Genomic DNA, 25,183 nt, shown 5'->3' with positions numbered 1-25,183 from the left:
TTACTGACAGCATTAAAAGGTGATTTATGAGCACATCTGCAAACGACAGTGCTTTCTCTCACACGCTGACACAAATAGAAGAAGACATCTGCTTCACAGGACACCAGTTTAAATAATCCAACAGCACCAGTCACAGGCTTTTAGCCTGTCCTCCACTGCCAAACCTGTAGTTGTCTCCTTGTATATACTGCGTGTGGGTGGGTGTATACTTGTTGTGCGTATCCTGGATGTGTATATTTTAGACGGCATGCTTGCAGCTGCAGGCTGCTTTTAACTCTGTTTTTTTCCCATGTATACCTGAGCTTGCCATGTACTTTGCTTTCATCCAGTGTGCACACAGCATTGTAGAAAACATGACAACCCACAGGTGCCAATTACTGCAATTATATATAATTTGGTGATGAAGCCAGGCACAAGCTACTTGCACTGTTCTATCAAGTAACAAGTAATAACCATAATAAATGCCTTCCTAGAGATTGCTGCTGCATCAATGCCCGATGAGCCTTCTCAATGCCACCAAAACACAAGGTAAAAACATCTCGTCTTGCGCTTATTAGGCTATGATTTGCATAGTTCAGTGGTTTTCAATCATTTTCATCTAATATATGCTCAAAAAAGGGCCAATAGATACACTGAAGGACACCTACATCATTAAAAAAACATATTTCTCTTTTTTCCCCTCTATCTCAGTAACTATTCATCTGATCCACTTCAAACTTGTTGGGCATGTTACTGGAAACTGGAGTAAGTGCAGTATCAAGTGCACTTAAAAATCACTTGGACAAGAGGTGCTCATATTTTGGCTAAAAATTGTTCTCTGATAGTAGTATTTCCTCCACAGTGACTGCTGTCTACCCCATGCTATGTGTGAGGGGGAGGAGGAGGACCACACATACACACAAGGGAAATGTATAATTGGCTGTCTTTGTGATGACATCGCAGACATTAACGCATCCCCAAGCCTCTTACCCTTAAGTTTGACAACCACAACTAAGTGCCAGACTACTCTCCGAACCTAACCCGGAGTCTGGGACTCTCGAGTTAAAAATGTCTTATGTTTTGTAAAACTTTTACAAAACATAAGGTCAGGCCATCCACACTAATTCAAGGGGCTATTGGGTCAAAGAACCAGAAAGACCTTTCTAAGTGCTATAGGAAAGCAAAATGCATATATAAACATAATTTTCATTCTACTGCTATGTGTTTAATTCCTCTAATAACTGTAAATAATGCCTCAGCTTCTCAGCTGTTGAAGATAACTGAGTAAAATCTAGACAGAGGGAGAGCGGAAAAAAACAATCAAGAAACATCAGTATGCGAGAACTGATCCAAGATTTGAGCCGCTACACTGTTGTGCTACCTGCTGCTAAAAACATGCTAATAAATGAAAATCATTTACGGTTAAAATTACTTAGTAATGAAACGGTAATAGCAACTGTTACAGAGCAGGTCTAATATTAGTAGTGCTAAAAGGGGTTGTGGTAATTGTGGTAGCAACTTAGGTGGTGTAGTACTAATCTAGTGACATTAGCTGCACTCTAGTTGACCCCCAACATAACTGATTGTAATAACAGTTTTCATTTGGTGTCTTACCCCGTGACTTTGGAGTGGAGGCTTCAGGCTTTGATTTGGTTGGGAGAGTAAAGATGTCCTCTGGCTCCACATCAGGCTCAGGGGTGGTATAGTCTGTAAGGCAAACACAGGCCCAGAGTAAGTTTTTTACTTTAGTCAGTAGACAGGAATAGTACAAAGCCTTTAATAAAAGTTCTACTACTACTCTTAACTGAATGTGATTCAACTTTAAGTGTATTTAAAGATAATTATTTGATCGTGTTACCTTTTAATCAAATCTATATAATGCCTTAATTTATTGATCGCTTTTTGCATCGTAAATTTACTCTCAAAATAAAATGACTGATACGGACTACTTTAATTTTTCCTCCTACCTTCCCAGGGCCTGCCGAGTAGGAGAGGAGACCATTCACTCCACTGGCTCTCCGCGTTAATTTCATCACGGGTTCGGACCTGAACCTGGTGAAGGTGGCCTGCCAGAGCGTCCCATATTACAATTGAATTATCCAAAGAGTAAATCTGGTTAAAAAGAGAGAGAAACATGTCAGGGAAGGAGCACACACACGCACCCACAAACAAGATGGTAGCAGTCAACTTGGAAAGTTAAAACAAAGAAACCGCAATGCAGAAGTTCATGACCAACACTTCCCCCCTTGTGTTTAGCTGTAGTGTGTTTAAAGTGACCTACCAAAACAAAAACAGTGAAACAGTTGTGCGGCTTTTAATGTTTTATCTCAGTTTATAAAAGCAGAAAGTTGTGCTTTATCAGTTGGAAATCAAAAAATTATTTTCAACTGCTGGTAAAATATTTGAAACATTTTTTATATTTTCTCCAATGTGCATGTTCAAGTTTATTCCTAACTACAACCCCATCGACATTGAAGTGAAATCAACGGTCTTGCTTACGAACCTCTGACCAGAACATAGAGCCCTGTGGCCTATATCTGATATGAAATATCAAAGGAAAAGCATCATGCTGGGGCCAGGAAGAGGGAAATCTCCATGAGATCAGTAGCTTCTTTGGATACCCTTCAAGTTCCTTCACCAACACTGACTCTGGAGGGTCTGGTTTTACTGGAAAACACAGGATTAAATCAAATTTGATTAAGTATTATATTTTGTTATTTTCACTGGGCAAAAAACATACAAAATCTCTCATGCTGTTTTACTTTGATGTTACTATTGGTGATCAAAAACTCTAAAATAATGACGTTAATGAAATAAAGTATGTTGAAACAAAATCATGACCTGGTACAACTGGTACAATGAATCCAATTTAACTTCAATGATTTCATTAACTATTGTCATTGTTTTAAATATTGCCCTCACCTGTGTGTTAAACAAAAATGCAGAGAATGGGAAAAATGGTGAACAACATCTAATGGCCTTTCACAGATCTCAAACAGCTATGAAAATGTAGACAGTGATGCAGCAAAACAGGATGAATTAGGTCATAATATGAGAATCACAAGGGCATGGTCATAACAGCAGTAACAAAGACAGGCATGTGTCATTAGATATCATGATGCATTGTCTTCTGTACACACCAGTTTGCTTTAACTTTACCTGTGCATGTGTGAAATTCCACTTTGTGTTCCCAGAATTTGTTTTGTGTGTTTATTCATAATGCAGGTAATATTTTGGAAATGGGAAAAAAATCCTTAAAATGTAATGTATATATGAGGTCTATATTACACAAGTGTGTTTAGCGTGATCTTACATAGCTCGTGTAATTTAACACTGGCGGTTGTATTCTTAGACCCAAGTGCATTCGTCTCTGTGATTCTAAGGGTATGGATGGGCTGCCAGAAAGCAGGGTGAACTACATCGCAGTGCTTCTGGGTGACGTCCACGATGCATGGGCTCCACTCTTTACCATTGCTTAAAAACACACAAAAAATGCTATTTAGAGTTAATGACAACTGAAATATGTGCTAAAAACAGCAAAGATAGTACAACCAATTCACCACAGCTCAATACTGAAGCCTCTAAATAAATGTCAGGCTGATATAAATGTAGTGTGTACATGTCAGCTCTGAGAGTCTGTTCCGCCAAGGCTTATGGTGTTTACAGTGACCAGATAAAGCTGTGTAGTGTGTGGTCTGTAAATTCCAGATGAATTATTAAGAATCAGTCTATTCTAGTGTTTCCCAATAAGAATTTTTTCGAAGTGTGCCAAACATTTACCAGTGAGACAAAAGATAAAATGAACAGAAATGACAATGGCACAAGTGAAATTATTTACCTCAACAGCAAAAAGGTAACAGATCTAATAGCCCTTTTGTGGTTCAGTGCTTCAGTATGCTTACATCTCAGAGTAGAAAAGTCATATTGTGACTGTATTTGTTTACACTTATTATTTATTTGTTGAATTGTCCACCAGCTGAATGTCTAATCTTTACTCAGCAGTCCTTAAGAGTCAGTCGTGTTCCTGCTAGTGTCTACTGCAGTCCATGAAAACACTTTAAATGTGTATTGTTTCCTGTTTGAGAACACTACAGTTTGCAAAAGTATGCGTGCCCAGCTTAAGAGCCATATGACAAGTTGGAGGAAGAACAGCAGACTCAAAGAAGGATAATTTGATATATACTATATATTAGCATACTACTCAAACTATACACACTGCATTCAAAATTCAACTCTGTGCAGTAACTAGCTCTTACCTGAAGGAGGCATTATACTCTGCTGGCAGAAAGGTCTTTACAGTTTCTACCCAGGAGCAGCGAACATGTGTGTGATTGGGCACTTGACAGGAAATGGTCAGCCGCCCAGGGGGATCTGGGGAACAGTAGTAAGGCATAGATCATTTTCAGGATAGAAAGGGAGTGATGTTTTTCAGAGCTCTGTTATAAGTTGTTATATATTTTAAAGTTTATATGGCTTGTCTTCAAGTCTAAAATTAACAGCTCGGTGTCTGTGCCCTAGTTTCCTGCACATTAACCAAAATATTGAATGACCAGTACCATGGAAAAATTCCCTGAACTTCAAAAGGAAGCCTACTTAGGGAGATGCTTCCTGTGCAAGACAGTTATAGGAAGTGGGAGGCAATTTTGTCTAATTGATAAACGATAAGACCAGTTTCCTCTGAGGACCAGCATTGGTGCTCTGATTATCACTGTTTCAGTAAGTTGTCCTGTTAAATTCCTTCATTAAAAATGCAGATCCAGAGGGAAATAAAAACATGTTGAGATAAATTTGTAAAAGAGATGAGAATTTGTCAGGGGCACAAACATAAACTTCCTCTAAGATCTGTAGGGGATTGGGAGACTTACTGTATACATGAGGCCTGTAACACAGGGATGCAAGCAGGTTTCTGCTTAGAAAACTGAATTTTTGAAGGCTGCAGTCCCATGCCAAAAGACTAGATACAGAACAGACCTTTTTAATGGTGCTAACCCATAAATTAAGAGCAAGCTTAACAAGTCACAGGAACACTTACGGCCCAGCCTGAGTTTTATAGAACGGAGGAGCCGCCCACTGTTGTCATAGCAGCTGTAGGTGCCCTGCGCTGAATGGTTGACACGCAGCAGGACTAAGCTTCCATTTGGTGTCACTTGATGCCATGGTAACACTGCGCTGTGGCTGAGATGCCACGACACAGGTAACCTAGTCAGGGACATGTTAGACTTTGGTTATTATGCTTTAGGGGACTTTATCTCAACTCCAATCCTAGATTAGAACAATAACAGTAAGCACCTAATATCAAAAACATACATGCTACAACATTCATTTATAAAGAAACTACAACTAACACAACATCAGTACAGGTTATATTACATTCATTTTTATTGTGCCAGCCCCCCTTTTGTTTAAAATAAAGAAGTACATCTTATTACTTTTTTTGAGCAACACACTACTTTCTTCTGCTATGTAAGTCAAACAATAACAAAATGCACAGTTTGTTGATGCCATTAAGAAGCCGTCCTTATTCATGTCAAGTCATGTACATTATTTAGCTGCATTATGACAAGAAAGGTGCAAGTAAAGTTAACCAAATTAATGATAACTGTTAACTTGCAGCTATTGAAGCCAATAGTAACTGTATGGGCAGAAAACTACTGTTAAACACGCCAGTGCTTCACTCAAGCATGACAAAAACAGGATGAAGGCACATACAATACACTACAGGACAATGAACACTTTTAGCAGTAGAGTAAAGGCATGAATATACCTGAGACTGACCATTTGAGCAATTAGGTATACGCCATAAAAAGATTAGGTTTCTATAGTCCTGTGGACGGCACAGTATATGTTCGTATAATCAACTAATTCTTCAGAATCTTTTCTGATGGAATTTGCTGGCATTATGCTTCAGTTATGTGTAGTATCTTATTTTTGTCTCATCTCTGTAAAGCTTACGGGTTTTTCTTTTAAGTAAGATATCTGCTGTTAAGTTTCTTTGTTGTAATTAAGGCCTCGGTTAAGCAGGCCTAAAGACCACTTGGCAACCTCCAGTCACTAGTGAAAAATATATTCCTATTGGCTGGCAAGTGGTTGTTGGCTAAAATTGGTTGAGGAAGGAGCACTAAAAACCTCCTTGTGATTGCTTTGGTTGCTAGAGGATTGCCGCATTCGCCCATGGTTCACCCAAGACCCTGGCCTATCTGCACCAAACCACCAAATGGTAGTAAAACTTGAAAAATTGTGCTTTACAGCTGAAACCAACACATTTAAAAAGGTGCAACATTATATTTTCCTGATTTGCACTGCATCTTAGCAAGTAAGTGGCAAGTCTTTGTGTGTCAATTCGATGTCTACCCTACATACTACAGGAAATAGCAGCAAACTGAAGTGACCAAAGTAATCAGAGGAGGTTTTGGGGGCATTAACATGTACTTCTTTGCAATGAATTTAACCTGGCAAAAGTAAGCAATTTCCTGCAACCGCTCTGGGAATACACACACAATTCCCCAGCGACCAGTGGTTACCAGTGACTGACTGGCCTTAACCCAATATCACTGAGGCTTAGTGATTGAATTCACAGCACACTCCAGCAACCACTCTCGAAACAGCTTCCCTAATGACTGGTAGTTAACAGATGGCCGCAAACTGGTTTCTAGGTCGATGACACTGGGGACTATGGCAAACTTCTTTTGACACCGACATTAAAAATGAACCTTCTGAGTAAGAAAATAACTAAGAAAAACAATGAGTCTAACAGTTTTTCAGTATATAAATTAATATCATCAAAACCTTTATGACAAATTTGCTCTGCGTGCAAATGCATGGAGACGCTATACTGAACAACTCTTTCAAACACCACAACAAGTGTGCTAGTGTGTTGCTCTTTTTTCTTCCTTACCTGATTTCCGAATTATTGCATGCCAGTGTCACATTCGACTCCAAGCGCCCATACTGCTCGCCTGACACTGCAAACACAGACATTGCATAAAATATTAAAGCACTGTGTTGTCTGGCTTGCGGTATCTGCACATTGCACAATCTAACATACCATGTGTCAGCATTGTCTGTATTAATGTGATTCAAGCGGCACCATTTACAGTATATTCTGCCGTGTCACAATAACATGACCATACAAGGCAAGGGATCCTGCAGACACCAGGCTGAGGAGACTTTGGCTCACAGTATAAAGCTGCTCCATCATTAAAGTAATATTACTGTGTATCAGCAAATCCAATCTGGGAACCATTTAATAATGGACAGAGGATCAGTGAAACGTTTCACCAAAATACCAGGAACATCCTGTCGTACTGGCTTCTACAAAAGGAGACAGTACGGCAGGTCGTGTGAGAGTTTTAAACTTGGAAGTGCTGTAATATGAAAAGTGTTCACTTTCTACAATATGGAACCTTAAATTTTCTTGTTGATAACGCTCACTCATTGATTACAGAAGACTCAAAATCACCTTGGTTTCCCAGTCTTAACTTCACAAAGACACAGTAACATATTTCACGGTGACTTGTATTTATTTCTATTTCAAATTACTGCTGTATTGAATAATGGAGATAACTTTAGTTTTATCTGCTGAGATTTTTTAGGTTTTATCTCTGATATCCTCCTCTTCACCAGCTTTGCTGCAGCTATGCTTTAATCCATAGACAACTATGGCAACCTAACAGTTTAGGGCTTTTTGGTATATTATTTATTAAACAATGTAAGATTAGATACAGATGTAACCTTGTAGTTTTAAAGATCAATCTCCAATTTAAATCCAGCAACAATGGATACTAATGACTCTGGATATGAAATTTTGATATCAGTAATATTCTTTGTAATCTGCAAAACTACAACATGCTGTCACACAAAATTGCAGGGTGGTGCAGATTTGAAGGAATACTAAGACTAGTGTATACCTGAGCAAATATTTGAGGTGGCTGTAGTGATTTGCAAACTTGATACACTATCTCCAGTATGAGTATCTGTGTGTATGTTTAGCTTGGCTACAAAAAGTGAATGCCAGCATTTATAGTAGATTCAGTGTGAAGGAAAAGAAAAAAAAAACAAAAACACTTTGACTGCCAGTCTGCCACGAACACACCTTCATTAATGTTAACCTCAATCACTCAGGCATGCATACTCCCTGCCGACCTCTCCTCCCTTGGTAGCAAACAATCTACCCCAGGTTTGTGATTCTGCATTTTCCATTAATTCAGCTTTTTTGTATCTTATTATCTTGTAACAAACTTAATAAAGTGGCTTCATTAAGCTGAAACCTCCTTTTATGTTCAGAAATCACATGGAGAAGAAGAGGCATCTACTATATGTTGTTACATATATTATTTTTCCCCCTCTCATAACAACTGCGTATGCCCTTTGGGGACCAACTAAGTAAATCCTAAATTAAATTTGACACATACTCAAGATGACGACTTTACTGACAGCAGTTTCAATATTTGGTTTTCACTGGCACTCCTGCTGTTAGTAGCTGTGCAAAATGAGACCGCTGGGAAAAGAGGAACAATGATCCACAGTGACTTTGTGGTTGCATTTATATTTTTGAGCGTAGGAGATAAATGCTCAAAGAGGAGAGTACAAAGCTGAGTGACATTAGAAACAGAGCTGTGATAGAAAGATACATCTAAAACTTTCAAAATGAGAAAAATGCTCTCCAGTTTCAATAATGGAAATAAAAATAAGCCTGCATCTTGTTATTTACGGTTTGAATTAATTTGATCAGTTTAATTGCTCTTCAATCAACAACTTAATGAGTAAGATCTGGAAACATTAAAAGAAAAAAAGCTTGTAAGGGTTCAGGCAAAACTCAAACAAAAAAAATCCAAAAAACAAAACTACAGATTTCTGAAAAATAAATAAATACTTTACTTTTGCGATTGCTAGATCAAGGTCTTAGAGACTTGAAGGCACAGAATCCAAGGTGTTTGAAGTACAGACTGACATTTCTGGAGTCTTTAATGATTTGGCGTGCCATACCATCAACCGATGTTGGTGGTGGTTGGTTTTATCCAAAGTCTAAAGTCAACTATTTCCTTTTCCAGTAGGACTTGGCATTTCCCCATGGTGCCCAAACTACTGCCAAATTGTTTCCTGATGTCACTACTGTGCTTTGTTGGACAGCCAGAGGTATTTGTCTGAAAGATGAGAAATAACCAACTCCAAAATACAGGTGAGCTAAGGTATGTTATCAAAGCTACCCAGCAGTGATTGAGTGATTCATGGTAAAGGAGCCACAAGCAAATAAGACATACTTTTTAGAAGTTATATATTTCTTTATTGTAAATCCTTTTTTGATTGATCTTAGTAAATGTTCTAATAATCTGAGATAATTGATTTCTAATTTCCATGTGCTACAAGTCATAATTATCAAAATAAAAGAAAAGATATGCAACATTTCAATTTATGTGTAATGAATATATTGCATTGCAATTTCTTATTTTAATTATGCATTTCAACTTTCCAACTTGATTAGATACGTGTGCATTGTGCAGTGAACAGAAAACAGGAAAACAGGGAGAAAGCGTGTGAGGGCATACATGCACCAAAGGCCCTCGGGTCCAAGTTGAGATTGGGCTGCTGCATTTAGCCTTTTGGGATATGGGTACCTGCTTAACCTGCAAGCTAAACCAGTAGCCATTTAACTGTAACTTCTATATAAAAAGGTTTAATCATTCAACCCCACTTGTGTCCATATAACAAAACAAGCGTAGTAGGTTAAATATTACCTTTCACCTTTATCTTTTCGTATTGTTTCATCTTCTGTGTAATACTTTCCTTCCCTCCACTTTTGTTCTTGTAGAGCCTCTCCCAACAGCTTTACCCAGATTTTCTTTTCCCCTTCAACCACTGAAAACACACACACACACACACACACACACACACACACACACACACACACACACAAAATCCTCCCTCTGTTTCTGCGTTTGTGAGTGTGTGAGCATGTATGTCTCCTACCCGGGGCCTTGGTGCAGCTCAAAGATTTGGCTGGTCTGAATGTGTGTATTCATGTTTTATTGGCAGTGAAGTACATTATTCCCCAAACCCGCAGCGTTCCACTCATATCTGATTCTGCCTCTGGCAAGAGGACCCAGACATGTGCACAGGCGCACACAGACATAAAACCACACACATAAATGTGCATTTAAGTACACATACCCACATACATGGACACACACACACACACACACACACACACACACACACACACACACACACACACACACAGGAAGGTTGCAGGTCTCTCCTAACATTGAAATCCGATGGCAGGGTGGACACAGAAATTGCAAGCTGTGTGAAACTTAGTTTTTTCCAGACAATAAAAACTGAGTGTGGAATTGCTGCAGGGAAAAGAAGGGGGAAAAAAGGAGAACTGAAAAGGAAACATTTTGACAGTTTCAGCTGAAGGTCTATGGGCAAGCTGTTCATTTTGTTGGAGTAATTACGAAAAAAAGAAAGTGAGAAAGAAAGAATCTCAATGCTGTAGAAATCTGTGCACTAAGGCCAAAAAGGCTCAACAATAAAATTCTTGTTGGAACAAAAGTGAGTAATGAGACTTTCTCTGGTCACGGCTCTTCTAACAATTTCATTTTTCATAGTAAATGCACTGGGTTTAAAAAAAAAAAAGAAATTAAAAATATGTTTCCTTCTTCCATTCTGTTGCAGGAGCTTTATATCTCACAAGTACTTGCAGTCAAGATAAGTCAAGAGCACCCAAAATAGCTGACACAGGAATCTGTCCCTGATCCTTAACACAATATGTGTGTAAGTACATGTGTTTGCACATGAATTTGAAAGTGCACTGTCACAGATCTTCTTGTTAAAACAGAAAAGGTCTTTCCGCAAAGTGTTCAAATGCAGTTTGTGTGTGCGCATGTGTCTCACCTTCATCGGTCCAGATCTGAGCACAACTGGGACACAGTGACCACGATAAAAACCAGATGACTGTCAGACACACAGGGCTGAACAAAAGGCCTGGCATCTAGAAAGAAAGAGAGATCGAGTCAGGAATAGAGGTAGCATTATGATTAGGAGTTATTTTAAAGCATTAACATGAGCAGCAGCAGCATTATCATCATCATCACCACCATTCTGGGTCCATTTTGTACAAGAAAATTGGTATGAAAACAAAAATGTGCCCATAAACAACCTGAATTTTCCATTTCTTTTGTCAGTTTCCTCACAGCAGAAACTACATACCGATGTATAAATGGCTTAGAAACATGTTCCATGCAATTACTTGACAAATCATGCCGTACATGCTTCTTCCTTATTACTGAAAATTCAGTATCAGAAACTATCCAAGTCCAAAAATGCATAGAGCCTGGCCAAGACCACTGTTTGCCTCCATCTCTCAGTGGTGGAACTGTTGAGAGATTTTTTTCTCCTCAAAATTAAAAACAGATTTCCCAAATAAAACAAAAGTGAAAATATGTTGGACAAGACTCTAGGTTTCCATTTGCCAAAAAAAAAAAAAGATCGTCAGCTCCACATGTGTTGGAGAACTCATCTATCTTCAAGTTTTCTATAAATTCTCCATTTCTTTTTCCACATGTTCTGAATTTAAGACCATGAAGGTTCAGTGTTTAGGCTCCAATCACTGTGATGATTGGAGCTAAAGTCTAATTATCTGCTGGCATGCTTAAACTAAGATATGAGGCATGATGATGTCTGCATCTGCACTGTTGGCATGCTACATTTCCTAATTAGCACTACATGCAAAGTACAGCTTGATTGCAATTTAGCATTGTGTATAAAATTAAATCTATAAAATTTTTGGAACACTATTAAGTGTATTCAAGAGGCAAAGCATGGTGCAGCCGTGCCACCCGTCATAGCTAATTGACATTGCTTTAAACTGACGGCTGCCAACCAAGAATGTCTCATTTTGTAAAATGCCAGTTGCCTCGACTCCTATCTCCTCGCATCTCTTCCTCCTGTGTCTGAGGTAGGAGGGACTGACGCACACAGAGAGGAGGCGAGGGGGAAAAAAAATCAAATATGTAGAAACTGCGAAATGAGATAAGGGGATGATACTCTCTAAAAACTTCCTGTTGGAACTTTCAGAAACCAGATCATTTCAGCAAACCCTCTCATTATATTTCACACAATGATTGGTCAGATGTGTGAATGTGAGAAAGTGCACTGAGCTTTAAATGCTTTTATCCTTTGTTACATAACTACATAACTTGCAACAATTTTACTTTAAACAACAGGACGCAAAACTATGGATGTCTTCCTGTGTAGTGTGATTAAAAAACAGACAAGGCAAGCAAGGACTTCAAAAAAAAAGAAAAAAGAAAAAGAAAGTTCCAACTCCACACAAGCTCAGGGACAGTCACATGAACCCTTCCTGACTGCTTCTTTATCCATATGAGACACACATCAGTAAATAACATATAAAAATGTTTAATCAGGCATGTTTAAAAAAAATTAAAAATAAATCCAGAAAAATTGGTTTGACCCACAGCAAAGAATGAGAAGCACAATGATTTTATAATGTTATAAAGTTACTCATAATTCAACTTCACTCTTTTGAACTGCTCAATGTCATGTTTGTATAAATGAAAATGTAGGGTTGATTGTGGGTTAATCCTGCCTGGTGAAGTCATCACAATGAGGTAAGAACAAACTTCTTTTATTTGTACAGAAACTGCACTTCTTTCAATGTCAGAGAGAAACATGGTTCATGAAAGAAAATATCAGGAGCGAGTTAGAAGGCCACAGAGACCTTCAGTGAGCTTATCTAACAGTCTTTTCGTGGTATGAAATCCGACGATAACAAGAAACACAAAGAAGGGAGTAGGCGGAGAAATCAAGTGCTGGATTAATTAACCTCCACCTCCAAATCCAGGGGACTATTTCTTTTTTTCTTCTTTTTAGTCTAATGTACACTCGAGATTTTTCCATGAGTACATATACTAACATCACCACCTTATAGTCAAGTTTCTTTAATATTTACAGTTTTATGGCATGGTCATTATAGAATAGCATAACAGTGAGAAACATTTCAAAGAGAGTGGTTAGAAGTTCTTTGACTTTTAAGCTTATATACAATGTTGTGCAAAATGCACCCTATTTTCTCGATGTTTTTCTAGGGCTCTTCTTTGGATCTTGGCTGCATTTTGCTTCAATCTTTGCCAAGGTCATCCCACACTGCTTCAACAATGCTGAGATCCAGGTTTTGGAAAGGCCAATCCATGGATGATAGTGCTCCACTGTGTTTTTCTATCCAGGTATGCTTTTATTGCATTAGCAGTGTGTTTGGGATTGTTGTCATACTGAAGAAAATGAAGCCGCTGCCAATCAGATGGTTTCCAGATGGTGGATCAAAATCTCATGGTATTTTTCTGAGTTCATAATTATATCAATTTTGATACAATCCCCAAAACCACTGGTTGAAATGCAGCCCCAACCCATGACAGAGCCTCCAACTGTGAGAGTCTACACATGACTGTAGACACTCACTGTTGTTCCTCTCCCCTTACCTCTTCTGTGTATATCAACAACAATTAGAATCAGGTATTTGACATTTGGATTAATCAGTCCTTAACACTTATTACCACTGATTTTCAATCCAGTTCTTGTGTAATTTGGAATACGTCAGTCTTTTCTCACTGGTGCCCTTTCTTAAAAAGCTTCAGTGAACAGCAGACGAATCAGCTAAAGGTGCATCTCTCAGGTCCTGTGTCAGGTTTTGCTGGATTCCCCCCCCAATTTCCTTAGCTGTAAATAGGATTTTGGCTCTTTTTTTGGTGCAACTTCTTTCGCCTTGCACTTGTCCAGTTTTTTAAGGATACAGTTCACACTATAACAAGATGTCCCAAGTTTTAAGCTAATAGCTTTTTGAGAATCATCTTGTTGGCACAAAAATACTATTTGCCTGTCAAACTGTCTTATCTCACATTTTTGACAGGTTCAACTAAATGGAAACAAACTGTACTTTAATGACAGGCTGCTCCTATCAAAGGGTCTGGGGAGCTATTAGTCAATAGCACTTTAAAAAAAAAATTGTAAAACTCGGTAAAAAAAAAAAAAAAAAGAAAAAAAAGAAAAGAAAAGAAAAAGTTCTTCACAAAGTAAAGAACAATTCACCCTAAAAATTAGCTGTGATTCAAGACTTCTGCACAATATCGTATATCCTTTCCAAAGACCACCTTAAAAAAAGCAATCTGAGTCTAGGAATCATTGTTTCGTTTCAGGGGGAAAAAAAGTTTGTTCCAAAAAGCTTCAGACATACTTTTTGTTTCCTATAATAATACCTACGGCAAGATTTTAGCAATACATGACACAAAAGACATGACATAAACTCTTATTTGACATCAATGTCTTTTTTTCTTAGTTAATGGCTTTTTTTTTTTCACTGTGCGCCAAAATTTAGACAACAGACATTTTCACTGCTACCTTCTCAATCATTGTCGTAATTCTCAACATAGCATGTGTGTGGATTAGACAAACATGAAAAAAGAATAGGTTGCAAAATATCATTTGTTGAGACTACAAATCAATTTAATAATGAATCCTATTTTACTTTTGTAAATAGTGGAAAAAATAATTCATAGTTCACTATGTTACCATTTACAGCAGATTTTGAGGAATCACAATACTTCCATCATAATTTTGTGTTATACTAGCAATACAAATATGTCGATGTCTATTCAAAAGCACTTTAAACCATTCACCTCTGGTTCTTGGCATCTCAGCAAAAGAGATCATATGTTTGTTTAAACCATAAAATAAATAATCAGCTTTCATCTGGACATGAAGGTGTTGTGTTTGGCTGATGTAAGTGCTGTGAGTTTGCCAATGTCTAAGCAATGGTTACGATGTGTTTAGTAAATTTTAGACACTGATTTAGAGTGTTGTGAATAAAATAATACAGTTAATGGTAGGACTTAATGTAAGCCAAATAGGATGACGACTGCATAATGATCTCAGAGCAAAACAAAAGCATAGTGATACACAGGGCAAAACACAATGGTAGGGTGTAGTGGTGTCGAAACACTCACACCTATTGTTTGCCATGTAAACCCACACCATTGGACTAAAGATACTTAATTATGCCGTTAAGCAGCATCAGTGCAGATCAGCTATCTCGAAGAGATAATGTTCATCATATTCACTCACTGGATTCACACATTCAAGCTGCTGTACCAAGTATTGTACAATGTACTTTGTAATGCCTCCATTTTAAAGACCATTTGCTATCTATTTGAAGTTATGTGACACAATTTTAAAATATTTTTAAGTAACGAAACTTATGCAAAACTATAAAGCTGACTACTTTGTCACAAAAGACAAGTAAACCCTAAAAAAAGTAAATTCATTTTAGCTCTACATAATTTCAGATAATCAGAAACCATTTATTTAGATTTAGAAGTCCTACTTTTATATGTTCAGCCATATCTTCTTGTTAGTACTGGCACAAGCTCAGTTCCAGGTTAAAACAGTTTAAACCCATGATTACAAACTCATTTATCAGAAATTTACAGCTGATTTAAATCATCTTATATATTTTTTTTTCATAACATCTTTTAACAATCAAAATTTTTAAGGAAAATATCAGACTGATCCATTGGTACTGCTTCCTTTCTAGTAAGTGTAGCATGTGTGTTTGCCAAAAAACTAAGGCACCATCAGTGTCTCGCAAAATTGAATCGCCTAAAGATGTTTTTGAAAACCAGATAGGGGAGCAAAGACTCCACTTTCCACTGGTGTTCTGGCACAGCAGTGTTACATTCAGTGCCGTAATGTCACACATCACACACTCAGCAACTTTAAACCTCAGACTGCGATCTCCATTTTTACACAGACTTAGCTACATTACTTAGGTGCAGCTACCCAACACTTGGGTATTATAACACTAATTCATATAATAATAGTATTATGAAACTTTACACTATATTATGATTTGCCTATTGCACTACAGTATGTGCTGAAGAGTCCAATGATGGAGGTCCCACATTCAAAAGTGTAGTGACAATTCAACCTTTGCACAGCAGTGGTTTATGCAGGAATGGTCTTAAAATATGTATTTTCTATGTTTTACCAATCTTTACTATTATTTAATGAGATACTAACAGCAGAAGGTGGTTGTGATGCATGTATTAGCTGTCTGCCTACCACCACTAAAGAACAAAACTAGAAGAACACATTACCAACTACCAGGTGGAGGACTAGCACAACATCGAATTTCCCAGAGGAACCCACCCAAGGGATTAATAAAGTTCTATCTTATCTTATCTTATCTAACATGTGTAGCATGCTCAAGTCGAATGTTACTGTAAGACAAAACACACAAACACAAAGTCCACTATAGACATCCAAGGATTTTTTCCTTATTTCAAAAAACAAACATAAATAAGGTCTAGTGCAAACTCTGGGCAGCTATTTGAGAATGGATACTGGTGTCTAAAGCTATCACTTTATGAGATCAACAAAGTCAACAATGTTAGGTACACTATGTCCTGAAACAGTTTTAATTTCTCATGGGCGACATTGTCATATTTACTGTTGTCTAATGTGAAAAAAGGTAAATATTTGTTGACAGACATGAATGGGTAAAGGGAATATTTATTCAGATCCTTGGATAAAACAAATTCTAACCTGATATCTCACACGAGGTATTCATATTGATGACTGTCCACCATCTCTAGCCTGCTAGCTTTTTCAGACCTGAATAAATTGTTTTTTGGTTTTTTTTAACTACTTTACTCCTCAATGAGTGCTTGGCTATACTCTCTACACAGTAAAACATCCATATTCTGAACATCTTTGTTTGTTTGAGTAAATATTTCATCGCCCATTCCTCATCATACCATAGGCTAAATCATTTTGTTCAAGTTTTGTTTTGTTCAAGTTTTTAAATAATTTTTTTAACAAAACGTATAAACAAGAAAAAATTTGTACAGTGAGTCATTTGAAAAGTGGAGGTTAAGGAGAAGTACAGCATGCATATCTGTATAAAATCCAGGTTAAACCACCCATAAATCGGCTCAAGAGTTGGGAGTTCGCCTTGTAATCGGAAGGTTGCCGGTTCGAGCCCCGGCTTGGACAGTCTCGGTCATTGTGTCCTGGGGCAAGACACTTCACCTGTTGCCTACTGGTGGTGGTCAGAGGGCCCGGTGGCGCCAGTGTCCGGCAGCCTCGCCTCTGTCAGTGCGCCCCAGGGTGGCTGTGGCTACAATGTAGCTTGCCATCACCAGTGTGTGAATGTATGGGTGAATGACTGAATGTGTAAAACGCTTTGGGGTCCTTAGGGACTAGTAAAGCGCTATACAAATACATTTACCATTTAAACGTCCTTTAACCTCCAAGGACCTGGCGTCCACATATGTGGACATCACATTTTGGGTTATTTGGACCAAAATACTCAATTTTGCTCTACAAGTGCCTGATATCCACTTACGAGGACATTATACTGCTACTGTTCAATCAAAATTTGAAACAAATATCCTCATATGGCTCTGATTTTTCATAAAAACAAAAATAAGGTAAAAAAAAAAAAAAATCTAGTAATTCTTTGTTTTTACATTCATCGGGCCCCAATATGCCCAAATATCAAAGAGAAATTAAAAATGCATGCCGTGGAAGAGTTCGGGTCTTAGGAGGTTAAAACTCTATAAAGGAACATAGAAGCACTCTATTCCCAATGATGCATATCATGTGGCAATGCAGTGTTATCTATACAACACTCTAAGCTAGTTGCTTACTGTTTAAGACCTTGACACGTGCTTGTTTTCCTTACTCCGCTCAGCAATGGGACCTTGGCCACATTTTCCACACTGTAAAAAGGCCAAATTTGAGTTGAGTGAGCAAATGTTTAAGAAAACTGAGCCTTGCCAAAATAGCTTATTAACAGCGCAATCAACAGAAAATCTGTGACTGAGCTTAAAAGCTCATCTAACCTAAACTACCAAGTTTATGAATACATAATGCGATTTCCTAAAAATCAAACAGGGAAAAATGTGGGATAGTGGATTAGTATCATTTAAAAGCAGGGCATGCAGCTCTAAGGCTGGGAAGTACTTTGCATTATGTGGCATTCTTCAAAAAGTGGCTACTCCTTCCAAGAACTGGACCAACCCATCCAAGAAATTAAAATAACAACCCACTGTAACTATAGTCTTGCTGAAATGGGCATCCACCAAAGGAAATGCTGCCTGTTTCTACAGTAGAACTGCGGTCACAAAGACATTGAGTAAAGTTGGGCTCGTTTTTAATCAACTTTGCACTAATAATTGCAAGAATAGCAGAAAAGTAATGCAAAAAGTGACACAAAAGTAAACAAATTAAGTAATGCACAGCTATATAAAATGAGTGTTGAGTATTTCAATATATTGTCCATACAGCTGTAATGTCACTGCCCTTCAAGCAATTGTTTAAATATGTATCCAGACCAGCTTAATCCTCTACTGGAATAATACAACCGTTTTTAAATTCACTTAAGTGCTATCAATTTAACTAACTGAGTAGATGTAAACAGTGCCTCAGATATGGGAAACTTAAAAGGTCTTTACAACTGCTTGCCTTGTCTTTTTTGTTGCTTTTTTCCCCAGGTTTTTCCTGTTTTATAGTGCCTTCCTCGGGTGCTAGAATGCTCAAGGATTACTATACATAAATATGTCATTGTTTAAAATATCTTACCATATTCCACGTCCTTCTTTTATCCATAGCCACCAGAGCAGATAATGCTGAACTCACTTCCACATAATTTTTTCCATTCACACCTCTTATCTCTGCCTACCCCTCTCAAAACTTTAGAGGTCTCATTTTCTCCCTCCCTGCTTGTGTTTTCCTGATCAGGGATTTTCCATCTCTGTTGCCAGACAGTACAAGGTCCAGTAAATATATTTACGCAAACATTTCTAATTCCTCTTCCCTAATACTTGGAGACAATGCTTCTCCCTGAGACCAAAAAGCTAATCTGTCCTCTCATTAATAAGCAACACATTCCTGCTCATTCTCTGTGTTGACATCCAGGACCAGGATTTCAACTACACGAGTAAATAAACAATATTTATGGATGGTTATGAATGATTTCCTGGGTTTAAAACATTTGTTCATTGAAGAATATTTTCACCACAATTGTAGTTAACAAGTCACTCATTTGTGGACATTTTTTTCCACAAGTTAGCTGTGGTTAATAAGTCACTCTATTATGGAAGGCTGCATCATACCCTCGAAACAGTTAACTGTCAGAGTTTAAATCCCTAGTTTAAAGAGTGAATCTGAAATTGGTTAACTGTTCCTGCAGATCTTCAAGATGTTGGAGACCAGTCTGTAGCAGCAAGTGCTATTTACTTTTCTGTTTTCTGCTGGTGGGCTTAGCAACAGTGCCAGATATGCCAGCAGAACCAACAAACTGATTCAGAAGGTCAGTGTTGAGAAACTGGAGGTGTCTTGAGTCAGTGAGGGACAGGATGTCACTGAAAAATAATAGAAAATAATAGTTCATCTCTGTTAGATGAAGCTTCTCAACTGAGTTTAGAATTTCATCCTAGTACCTTAAGCTAATGTCTTAGGCTACTGTATTACTAGGGATTATTCGGGACCAAAGCTCTTTCCTTAGCCAAAGAAAAGTGAAAACTGATTTACAACTGTATGTTGTTATTTTGTTTTGGATATTTCTTCCCTTTTTAGAGAACGTTCCCAGCTGTTTAATCTTATAGTAAATGAGTGATTTGAATGTACACTGCTGTGACAACAGATAAATAATAAACAAACAAAAAAACATAAGAAACCCTACCTTGCACCTACAACTGCTATAATAAATACAGTATAATAATACAAATAAGTGAAACTTTTGAGTCCCTCACCCCTTCTTCTATGCCAAAGTGAAATTCTCTCTTTGGTTATTTTTCAAATCTAAATTATTAGCTTAAAAAACTATTTGAACCATCTTCTGAAATTTCATGAAAAACCATGAACTGTGATGATAAACTTTTCAAGGTGAAGCTAAAAGGTACCAATGACAGTTCATTATTGCCACTGAAAGCACAGCTGACCTCGTTCTTCAACCAATCTCTGTGATACTAGACCTCCACAGCTGAAGGAACCTGACTGATAAAATCTGTACAAGCCCGGGATTACCACAAAGCACTTACTGAGCAGGTTGAAGTTGTCTTCCAAATACATAAGTGGAGAACTACGCTTTTATTTAGTGTATACATTATGAGTTAGAGTGAACTATGATGTGCTACGGTGCTTATTTAGTCTAGTGGTTACTGGAACACAAGTCTAAATACAAAATTACCACCACGCCTTGAAAAAACCGAAGGACCACTAAGAGATTCTCCAGTTTCTATTCTTTCTTTTCAGGTTGTGTGTGTGTGTGTGTGTGTGTGTGTGTGTGTGTGTGTGTTGTGTTGTGTGTGTGTGTTTGTGTCTATTCTCTGACTCACCACCATCAGTCACCTTTCTACTGTAACTCTTCGAGCAAGACCTAGAATAGACAGGGGAATGTAGCCATGGATTCTGTCACTAGGATGCACCCGTGAAGAAAGTATTCCCACATGCCCAAAGATGCAAAACAACAGCTGCCTTAAGTCTATCAATGAGACATTTACTCTTGAAAATGAAACTGCTCCTATTTTTGTAGACTTCTATGCCTTTTAGTGCATTCCAGAGTGATTAAGAATAACTGATACAAGGGAACTTGTAGAAATGTCTTCCAACCCATCCAACAGAGATGACTTTCACCTTTGAACTGGTTAAGTTATCCTGACAAAAAGGCAAGCAATAACTGCAACTCCAGTAGCTCTAAAATAAGGAAAGTCAAACACAGATGTGTCATTTTACTTTAAAAAATGTGATTATAAAAAGAACTTCATAGTAAAATGAGGCGTGCACACACTGACGGTGAATAATCCAATCCAAAAGGAATCTCTATTAGCCAGTCCTCTCGTTGGCAGCACAATCCCACATGGTGAGTCACTCAGACTCTGGCATGCCACGGCACATTCAAACAGCTTTACAAGAGAAGAAACGAGACAGAGAATGAGAGAGAAAATAGAGCAGAAGAAACAGAGAGAAAGGACAAAGAGCAAACGACTGGAGGCTAAAATGTAGACAAAAATTAACAAATGGAAATAAATGGTAATGTTAAGTGTAAAAAAAGAAATGCACAAAAACTATTAGACACACTCTAATACAGACTCACTGTTTTACTGTCCAGTGACAAAAACAATATTACAGGATGTCCTGTTCATAAAGACGAGTCACTGGAGTCGATGTCATCAATCAAACATTAACCTACATGATGTTTAATTTAGAATATTGCCTGCATTGTTAGGTCATCAGCTTGTACATGAGTACGTGTGTGTGTGTGTGTGTGTGTGTGTGTGTGTGTGTGTGTGTGTGTGTGTGTGTGTGTGTGTGTCACTTCATTCAAGAAAACAATGATGACCAACTGAGGGATTACCTAACATAAGCATGTATATTGTGTGTGTCTGTGTGAGACAGAGTTAAAAAAGTACACAGTGTGCGCTAAACCAACAACATGGCTTATTGCAAGATGATGGGCAAGGACTACAATGACACTGGTGTTTACCCAGGTCACTATGGCAATCACCGCACACCCGCTCTGTCTGACCTTTCCAGTGACAAAAACACTGCCGACTGGCATGTGTGTGTTTGTATTTCCACATGTCAAGAGCTTCATTATGCGTCAGGCTTCCTGTAAGTTTGTGGACATATATCTTTCAGCTTATTTGTATGCCTATCCAAGTAAGTGGAAAATACTCACTGATATGGATGCGATTGCGCACCCATGTCAGTGTGAAATAGAGATGCATGCAGTCTAAGTGTATCCCAGTCGATTTATCCGTTTGTGAAAGTGTGGGAAACTGAGTTGGTGGTACAAGTGTGAGCAGAAGATACTGATATCCACAAGTGCACCCGAAACAGAAAAGGTGTGTTGCAGGACTGTGTTTTTGTTGCTTTTTTCTTCATTTATTTTGGTTTTTCTGAAAGGCAGCTCCTTTCAGAGGCTTAAATATTTGATATATTTGAATATTAGTTTTAAATTTTACCAGCCTGTTTTGTAAGGAGCCAATCATTCCATGAATTATTACTATTATTAAATATACAGTGCTCAATAATTGCATTATAAGTGCTCAAATAAGCTTTTTAACCAAATACATATTATTTAATACTAAAATAAATAATATGTTCTCATCTATGAAGTTTTCAATTTACTGTTTCATTAAAAAAAGCAGAAAAAATAGTAAAGCACTTGCATTTATTTTTTATTTTATTAGAGTTAGTGGTTGACTGTCATGCTTGAGTAATTGAGCAGTGTGCTGGCTCAAATTTGGGAATAAAACCTGAATTCAGTTTATTTATGGTTTCAAACACCTTTCTGACAAATTGCTAAAATATTTGTGTTTTCTTTTTTTTTATAGGAGTGTTTTTTTTATCCCCCCAATCTTTTAATTTTTTTTAATTTATACATTTATATTTTTAAATTGTACTTAAGGTCATTTCTAAGATACATAAAACCAGGGTAAAAACTAACATGGGTGCTATTAATGACAATAAGGATACAGTCGCAATAAGGAAAACAGATGTGCAATCAAGATTCTTGCCTTTCAAACGGTCACATCCAAGACAGGAACCAAGTGTGAAACCACTTGAAGAGCATTGCCAACTTCACACCAACTTTGGTAGGTCAAGACAACAATACAACAGGGTTAAAAGCGCAATAAGAGAGTCAGATCTTGAATGAATTGAGTCAAGTTGGCACTTACAGCCAATCTGTTTGTGATAATACTGGGGCTTACCGTGATAAATCTCAAATCTGTTGGCATCTACAGCTGACATGTAGTGCTATATTGGAGCTGGGGATGGACTTGTGAGCCACAGACAATGAAGACTCCACACATCAGGAACGACGGGTCAAACCTTCACCAATTATTTTCACAGTGACTGCAGTCACTGAGTCGGACAGAAGCAGGTTGCCTCCTGTATAACTTTATACAGATTGCATGAGATATGAAAGAACTAGTAAGATACCACACACATCTTACTGGCACAACAATTTATGAGAATTTAAATGTTATCTGATTTGCCATTATCCCAACACCAATTTCTTCATATTCTTCATATCATATTTCTTGATGTCTTAGCAGATTCTTAGACATATTCAACTATTAAACTATGGAAACAAACCATTTCATAAAAGTTGGTCAGATAATACCTGGCCCATTATGATTTTTACCCCTTTGCCTATTCTGTTTTTACTTCTTTTTTTTTTTGGTCCCAGCTTGCCAGGTACATGCTATGTCTCACCTTACAGCTATGACTAATCCAAAAGAGATTCTAGCAACTACTAATAAGAGTTTAAAATGAAATAGGAGAAAACTACAAAGATATTTTTAAAAATGCATAGGAGGGAGAAACACTAATGTTATAGGTACCCAGAGAGGGGAAACTCATTCAGTCACATATCAAAACCAAAACCATGTAATGCAGACGTGTCTTGAGTGCACAAGATAAGAAAACAAGTGAAGTGGACAGAGGAGGTGTCATGATCCTGAGAAAATAGGAAAAGTGATAAGCATGGGAAATTATTCCTTTACAAGGAGGAAAAATAGGACAATAATAGGGCAAGTATATTTTTATTAAAACTTCAATCATTGTGGAGCTGGAAATTAATTAACACTATTCTTCTGTGTTTTGACATCTTTTTAAAAATAGTGCTCTGACATACTGAGACCAGGAGAGGAGCTCTGAATATAGAGTTGGACTTTAAAATAGCTCAATCCATACATACATGAAAAATAGACCTATAAAATGTGTTACGGTCAGGACGTAAAGTAAAGCGTTATTGTACTAATTACAAAACAATTACAATGTCATTACTTGCATTATAATAATAATAATGGATTGGATTTATATAGCGCTTTTTCAAGGCACCCAAAGCGCTTTACAATACCACTATTCATTCACACATACATTCACACACTGGTGGAGGCAGCTACAGTTGTAGCCACAGCTGCCCTGGGGCAGACTGACAGAAGCGAGGCTGCCATATCGCGCCATCAGCCCCTCTGGCCATCACCAGTAGGCAAGTAGGGTAAAGTGTCTTGCCCAAGGACACGACGACCAGGACAGAGAGCCCAGGAATCGAACCGGCGACCTTCTGGTTACAGATGCGATTCCCAACCCCCTGAGCCACGGTCGCACCTTAATGGTGAGGAACCCAAAGTGATCTTAAAGCTTAGTGTTTGCTGACCCCAGCCCAGCAGCCAGAGCTGAACTTTGACAGGTAATAAAATCAGTGATTAGCCGTCAGCCTTGTAGTAGACTCCGTTTGTGCCAGTAAATGTGTCTAGAATCATTGTGGCAATTTTAAGTCTCTTTGTTTTGAAGGCTTTTCACATACTAAAAGAAAGACAGTATGTGGCCTCATTAGGATAAGAATCTGTGTCAGTGTATGGAACTGGTAATTATGTGAAAATGTGTTTCTGGTCATTTATTCAAATTCAAAGCCTTTATTGTCACTTCATTTGAAAACACAACGAAATCTGAGTTGCATCACCAGAGTGCTTAACAAACACACACAGATGCATGTGTTCCCACATGTATCTGTGTGTGTGTGTGTGTGTGTGTGTGTGTGTGTGTGTGTGTGTGTGTGTGTGTGTGTGTGTGTGTGTGTGTGTGTGTGTGTATTACTGGAGTAATCCAAAAGTAACAAATTACTTTCTCCATCAAGTAATTAAATCACATAGAAAATTACTTTTAAGAAAAGCAAACCGTTATGTGTAACACATACTTCTTTGAGTACCGTAACTAGTTATAGCTGACAATGAAAACAGAGCATGGGACCCAACAGTAACTAAACCTTGGTAATACTACCCAGCAGTCAAACTGCTTAGGCCTACTTCCAATTTTTGCCCAAGCCTAAACACACAAGAAATAATGACTGCCATCTGTGTACAGAGATAGCACCTAGCCAATCCACAGACCAAGGCCTGAGATGGTGTGCATTTTATGCATGTGTGTGCAAAATAAAGCAAGAAGAGTTCATTAGGAGGAAAGAGTGGGAGTAATTTTTTAAGTCATTTTGGGTTATTGCCGAAAAGAGAATTTTCCATCAACTTGTTAGTACTTTCAAATGTAAGATATTATTCTGTGTCCATGACTTTGGCAGAAGTATCAAAAACTTGTACTGTTCTCTCTCTCTGTGTGTGTG

At 37.8% G+C, this 25,183-nt stretch overlaps 1 protein-coding gene across 2 annotated transcripts in view; it reads right to left on the bottom strand.

The window, feature by feature from the left end:
• The window catches only part of il11ra (interleukin 11 receptor, alpha), a 52,852-nt gene that overhangs the window by 5,173 nt on the left and 22,496 nt on the right, over window positions 1-25,183 (bottom strand). For both annotated transcript variants that reach the window (XM_014340544.2, XM_014340545.2), the window contains 8 exons: window positions 10,873-10,969; window positions 6,875-6,941; window positions 5,012-5,178; window positions 4,236-4,350; window positions 3,293-3,453; window positions 2,483-2,646; window positions 1,947-2,091; window positions 1,594-1,686 (listed from right to left, as the gene is read on the bottom strand). In XM_014340544.2, the coding sequence (XP_014196030.1) occupies window positions 1,594-1,686; window positions 1,947-2,091; window positions 2,483-2,646; window positions 3,293-3,453; window positions 4,236-4,350; window positions 5,012-5,178; window positions 6,875-6,941; window positions 10,873-10,969 (1,009 nt within the window). The remainder of the gene's footprint in view (window positions 1-1,593; window positions 1,687-1,946; window positions 2,092-2,482; window positions 2,647-3,292; window positions 3,454-4,235; window positions 4,351-5,011; window positions 5,179-6,874; window positions 6,942-10,872; window positions 10,970-25,183) is intronic.

The sequence above is a fragment of the Haplochromis burtoni genome, unplaced genomic scaffold (genome assembly GCF_018398535.1).
Source record: "Haplochromis burtoni strain Fernald_Lab_line unplaced genomic scaffold, NCSU_Asbu1 Contig_377, whole genome shotgun sequence".
Taxonomy (NCBI): domain Eukaryota; kingdom Metazoa; phylum Chordata; class Actinopteri; order Cichliformes; family Cichlidae; genus Haplochromis; species Haplochromis burtoni.
This window is presented reverse-complemented; position numbering and strand designations above follow the sequence as displayed.